We start from the raw sequence: 6,306 nt of genomic DNA on the forward strand, positions 1-6,306 counted from the left end.
CGCACACCCCCCTCAGCCCCCCTGGGCTCTGGCCATGCAGAAGCCCTGGGCCCCAGGCGCTCGGGCAGGCCTCTCCAGGGAGAAACCTGCGTGCCTCACTCTCGGCGGGGTAGGGGAGTGTGGGTGGTTGTGTCCCTGGCTTGTGAGTCGTTCACCACCCTCACCTACCTCTTTCTCTCTAGAACTCGCTGGTGGTGGAGATCCCGCCTTTCCGCAACCAGAGGATAACCAGCCCTGTGCAGGTCAACTTCTACGTCTGCAACGGGAAGAGGAAGCGGAGCCAGTACCAGCACTTCACCTACCTGCCTGCCAACGGTAACGCTCTCTTTCTAACCGTAAATGCTGCCAACGAACCCACGGGGTGCTTTTCCTAAAAGAAAATCAGGGACCCTGACGTTTCAGTCGCTTCAAACCGTGTGGTCGCACTGTGGGCCCGGCCGTCATGTCCGGTTAGCAAGATCTCATCGTCGGTTCCTTCCAAACAGAAGTGGAGCTTTTGGTGTGCTTTCCTTCATTACTGTGGGGGTGGGGCTGCATTTGGGGGTGATTACTGACCCTTTGGAGGCTGCTTGCCAATGTGAAACCGCCAAGGGGGTGAGAAGGTGCAGCTGTTTCGTTCTCAGAAGCTGATGAGGTGGCCTCGGCGTGAATTTAAATTCTCGAGATGCTTAAGGTGGAAATGCAAATAGTTGTCATGATTTTGCAGGTGCTTGAGAAATAAACCTGAGGCCTGAGGCTGGTGACTGGTGTGGTCATTCACTAACATGATGGTTCTGTCCCCAAGCTGACGTCCCACATAAAACTCTCGGCTGGAAAATTGCCTCTCCCCTCGGCTGGGAGGCTCTCGCCCCCAAACACCCGTTGTTGTTGTTGCGTCGCTCAGTCGCGTCCGATCTTTGCGACCCCATGGACTGCAGCACTCCAGGCCTCCCTGTTCTCCACTGTTGCCCGCAGTTTGCTCAAGTTCATGTCCATTGAGTCGGTGATGCTGTTTCACCAAACACCCTTTGCTTGAGCAAAAACACCTTGTTTACATGGTCCATTCACACACTTGAAGGGTGGTTTCTCATTCTAAAAAGGCCTGTTTGCACCTGTTCCATGTTCCAGGCTATTTTCTTAAGGAGAGCAACACTGTTGTTGCTTCACCCCTGAACTCATAGGCAGTTGTTTCCCAGCAGAGCTCAGCCCTGCAGCCTGGTGCCCTGGCCCCTACCACCTCCTCCAGGCAGGCAGGTCTGTGTCCAGAGAGGACCGAGTCCTGATTCCGTTGTGTGATATAAGTGCAGCTGTTATACTGTGGCTTTTGTTCTGAATACTTGAGAGATCCCTATTATCTAAGAGGTAAATCACATACTTAGAACTAATTGTGAAAGCAGCTATGTCCTTATGAAGATGTTTTTGGAGGCTTCAGTTTTCTCTTAAACGTGAAACCCTCTGTGTCACAATAGACTAGGTGACAGAAAGCCCTGGAAAACCTGTGGCCATCAGACAGTAGAATTAACTGTTTTCCAGGAAAACAGTAGCCAAGGCTCTCCAGGTTTGAATAACGTGGTTTTGCTGTAAAGTCACTGCGTCACGAGCGTGCACATGGACAGAGCCGCAGGAACGTGCTGCCGTGGGCCCATGCATGAGGAGAACCTCCGCCCTCCTGCCCTGGGCCTGTCTGCACATCTGTGGCCCACTGGGTGCACCTCTCAAGTCCTGCCTGCTGTTGGACACAGTACTGCAGCCCTGGTGGCAGAAATACTCATGTTGACTTGAAAATGTAACAATCACGTACTAATTAAAATTCAAGTATGGTTGACTAAAAATTGAATGTTATAAAGAAAAAATCACTGTCTGAAGCAGTTTAGAAACTAGTTTGAACATCGTTTCCTACATTTCACTCCAGGTTCACCTCCCACTAACACAGATGCCCCAGTGTTCACGGGGCCTTTCAGATGGGGGTACTGAGGCCCCCAAAGAGACGTTGCTGAGGTCGTGGGCGGGGCTGTCTTGGGGCCCCCATCTCCCCTTCCCTGCAGCTGTCCTTCAGTCCTGCAGGCCCTGCCACCAGCAGTGACCTGCCCCGACTCCACACTCTATGTCTGCCTGGAATGCCCCTTTCAGCTGGTGACCCTGCTCCACCCGTAAATCCTCTGTCCAGCTGTCTGTCTGTCCAGAGCATGGCCGTGTGGCCTGGTCTCCCTTCACATCTCTCCTGGACATTTGCTTCATCCCCAGAGGCCAAGGGGGCCATGCCACCTGCCCCTGGAGCCCAGCCCTGCCCACCTTCCTGAGTGGTCTCCATGCCCCAAGGGGCTGTGATTACAGACACTCCACTGTACTGCAGGTTCCCTATGAGCAGCCCCTAGGCAGCCCTGACTTCTTACCAAATCACAGGGGCCATCCCTATATGTGTGTTTTTTTTTCTTTAAAAAAAAATAAATGCATGAATGAAAAAACAGAATTCAAGTTTCCAGTTTTGGGTTTGGTGTTCTTCCCACTGTCACTGCCTCCTTCAGCTTCAGGCTGAGTCTTCACACAGTGGTGGTGCTGGGGGGGTGCAGGCGGGCAAATCCCCACATCCCCACCCCCTCCCCACATTGTGTCTCAACCCTGCCCTCACCCCCGGAAGCCTCGACCACAGGGAAACCCACCGCAGCCCCCTGTCCCCGGCCGTCCGCCACATCACGTTAGCATCAGCTGTTCAGCCTGGAAGGGAGTCCTGGCTGCTGGCCTACATGGGGCCCAGGCAGTTTGGGTCCCTTCCCTGGTGGCTCAGACGGTAAAGAATCCACCTGCAATGCTGGAGACCTGGGTTCAATCCCTGAGTCAGAAAGAACCCTGGAGGAGGGCATGGCAACCACTCCAGTATTCTGGCCTGGAGGGCTACAGTCCATGGGGTTGCAAAGAGTCGCACACGGCTGAGTGACTTTCACTTTCATTTTCTTTCCCTTGTGGGGAGAAGTCTCCAGCTGCGATGGGACACCCAGGGCGAGCCGAGCAGGCAGAGTCGGGCTCTGTGCAGTGTCTCTGGGCGAAGGCCGAGGGCAGAGCAGAGCAGACGTCTATCCAGGCGCTTGTGCTGCAGACACAGCGCGTGCAGCCGGGGTGTTCCCTCCGTGTCTGGTTGGTCACCGTCTGGGTTTAACTCGCAGTCTTCTGAAAGGAAGCGTGCAGTCTCTGGGGTAACTGAGCTGAAGGCCCTGGTCCTGTCGTGGGACTGAGACCTTCTGGGGAGCAGTGACGGTCCTTAAGTTCCCACGCACCAGCTGTGTTAAAGATGCAAAGCAGCCTGCCTGTGGGGGGCGGCTCCCAAGTCTGGGGGACGGCAGTGTCCACTTTAGCTGTGTCCCTGGGGCTTGCGTTCTTGGCAATGCCTGGTGCCCCTGGGACAGGCAGCCCGCACGCAGGGAAGAAGCCCAACTAATGACCTCAGGGTCACAGAGGGAAGTCTGCGTGCTACTGAGTTGAGAGTCCAGCAGAGCCTGGGGTCTGAAGAGCCTGTCTCTGGTCTGAGATGCTTCTAGCTGTTCCCTGGACTGCCGGCCGTGGCGCCTGGCCCCCTGCCTGCCTTTTGCTCAGGACACAAGGGTCCAGGAGTTTTGCTGGGATTGCGAGAAAGCCCTGGGGACATTCAGGCGCCCACGTGGCCTCCGCCGATGGAGAAGCCATCTCCAAGAGCCTGAGGCCGAGGGTCGCACACTTGCTGGGTCCAGGTCAGCAGGGTGGCCAGGGCTGGTGGCCGGAGTCACGGGCAGGCAGCTGTCTCGCCTGGGCCATCAGCCCCGCGACCTTGCCTCACAGCCAGCTCTGGGCTGACCTTTCTGCTGGGCGCCTGGCTCGTCTTTCCCCGAGTTCGTGGCGCTGACATTCCATCCCGAGTCTTGACCTCCCAGAAGCCAGTGTGCACACCCGGCAGTGAGCTTCGGGGGCCGCCCCCAGGCCGCCCTCTGATCACTCCTCTAAGCCAGGCCTCGCGGGTGCCCACTCTTCAGCATCCCCTCAGGTCACAGATCCCAGTGGGCCCCTACGCCCCCTCCCCCCGCTGTATCACAGCTGCGTCTTTGTGGCCTTGACCGCAGGGAGCCGTGCCTCTGATCTGAGACACATGTGTGTGTATGCGTGCATGTGTGTGTGCACAGCCTGAGTCACTTGCTTGGAGCAGCCATGTCCAGAGCTCACTGAAGCTGGGGCTTCAGTCTGTCCCCGTCCTTCTCCCTGAGGGCCCCAGGCTGAGCTTTCTCATCTCATCTCCTGGTGGGAACAGGGGGCCGAGGAGAGGGTTGCAGATGGACCTCTGTCCACACCAGGGCCCGTCTGGCCTCGCCTCGTCTCAGAGGACCGGTCGGCCCCCTGGCCAGGCAGGTGCTACAGCATTCCCCCAACGTGGGCGGAGGGCTGGGGTGTCCGTCCTGGGCCTACAGCCCCTAAACTTCCGCCTGAAGACCGAGTGGGGCCGGGTGCAGGCGGGAGGGCGGTGGGGAGAGAGCCGCTGTGGTTGGTGGCCTGGCCAGTGTCCCTGGGTGTCCTGGAACCTTGCAAGTCAGCTCAGCCGTGTGGCTGGGGGGCCAGGCAGGGTGGGGGCTCGTGCGGGCACTTGGCTAGGTTTCTCCTGCTGTTATTAAACCCCAGCTTTATGGGTTCTCTCACAGCTCCAGCCAGGGACGAGGGATCTGTGTTTCTAGCTCTTTCCACATTAAACTTGCCACACGGGAGCTGGGAGCTGGTTGCCCGTGTGTCCAGGGCCCTGCTGCTGGCCCCAGAGGGACGAGTTGGGGGAGGGGGCTTGGACACTCTTTGCTGTGGGCCTCAGCTCCTTGCTGTGGGTCTGGCCTGCGTGCCGCTGGCCTTGCTGTCTGGAGCTGGTGGTGGAGAGCCCAGGCATTTGGGGGGGACTGGAGACTGTTCACCTCTAAAGGCCTCCATGGGGTCAGTACCGTCGGCTGTCTTGACCAGCGACTGCTTCAGGCTGCTGCCCGGCCTCGACTTTGCAGGGAGGGGTCTGAGCTTGGAAGAGAGGAACGATGGGGGTGGGTGAATCAGGGGCCTGAACTGGTGGGAAAGAACGTGGGCGCCCTTTCTGTGGGGGTCTGGGCCCAGAGCCCAGCACAGCCACACCAGGCATCCCCGGCAGAGACCGTCACACACTGTGGATTGAGGAGGGTGGAGGGTGGACACCAAGGGCCACCAGCCACCGAAACTCGAGGCGGTCTGAGTCAGGCATGAGGCCGGGCCCCCAGGCACAACCTCGCAGAGCGACTTGGCGACTCCAGATCCCCACGAGGCGCTCACACAGAGGTCACCCCAGGGCCCCCAGTGAGTCACAGCCCCGGACGCGCAGCTGCCTGGACCAAACGCAAGAGGGTGAGGCACGGTCCTTCTGACGCAGCTTTTGCAGCACCGGGTGAAACCCAAAAGCGACCCACTCGTTGGTTCATTTTGTCTGTTCTGCCCGCCATCCATCATCAGCCTAATCAGAGGAGTCAGATCCCCAGGCAGGGCCGACCCAGCGGTGCCATCGCCACGGATGGCCAGGCCGCCTCGCCAGCTCACACCCCACATGTCTGCCTTAGAGCCGTGAAGCTGGTCCATCTCAGCGTGCCCGAGCCTGCAGTTGCTCTGTCTCTTGGGGTCCCCTCGATGCTCCTGCAGAGCTGCCGGGCAGCACCCCCATCAGGCTAGACCGGAGCTCCCGCCAGCACAGACCTGAGGTCTCAGCGCCTGTCGCGGTTGTGAGGTTCCCGCCCCAAGCCGGGAGCTTGTCCTCTGAGACCCAGGACCCGATGCAAGTGCTTGGGGAGGCCAGAGCTTGTCCGCAGAGGAGGAGACGTCACTCTTGCCGTCGTGCGCTCGAGTCCCCTCATCCTCTGGTCCAGCCGCCCATCCCCACGGCTCCCTTCTGCCCAGGACACGCACAGAGGTGTCCTCTCACTGGGGCTGGCAGCTCAGGCAGCTCCATGCCCACGATTCCTGCCTCAGAAACCATGCCCTGAAGTCCTGTTGCGGGTGTCTGTGTTCACAGCTCGAATGTCACATAACAAACAGAAGGCAGTTTGGGCTTTGCTCTCCGGGAGGACAGCCTCTCCCGTGCGGGCGGGGCCGGGCGGGCTCACGCTCCTGCTGTCCTCAGGTGGCGCTCCAGGCGCCAGGGTGGTATCTCCCACAGAGGTCCCTGCCCGCCTGGGGAGGCTGCAGTCAGCTCAGGTGCTGGGGGTGCCAGGTCGGGGAGGGGGGCCTGGCCCACCTGGCTCACAGACGCCCCCCCACACTGTGTCCCCTTTGCTGTGCCCCCCATATCCCCCCGTGTGTCCCCCTCCCTGT

The 6,306-nt window shown here is 59.3% G+C and overlaps 1 protein-coding gene across 1 annotated transcript in view; it reads left to right on the forward strand.

Moving 5' to 3' along the window:
• The window catches only part of NFATC1 (nuclear factor of activated T-cells, cytoplasmic, calcineurin-dependent 1), a 76,405-nt gene that overhangs the window by 38,381 nt on the left and 31,718 nt on the right, over nucleotides 1-6,306 (forward strand). The window contains exon 10 of the mRNA XM_010855097.1: nucleotides 183-315. Within this exon, the coding sequence (XP_010853399.1) occupies nucleotides 183-315 (133 nt within the window). The remainder of the gene's footprint in view (nucleotides 1-182; nucleotides 316-6,306) is intronic.

The sequence above is a fragment of the Bison bison genome, unplaced genomic scaffold (assembly GCF_000754665.1).
Source record: "Bison bison bison isolate TAMUID 2011002044 unplaced genomic scaffold, Bison_UMD1.0 scf7180017864353, whole genome shotgun sequence".
NCBI lineage: Eukaryota > Metazoa > Chordata > Mammalia > Artiodactyla > Bovidae > Bison > Bison bison.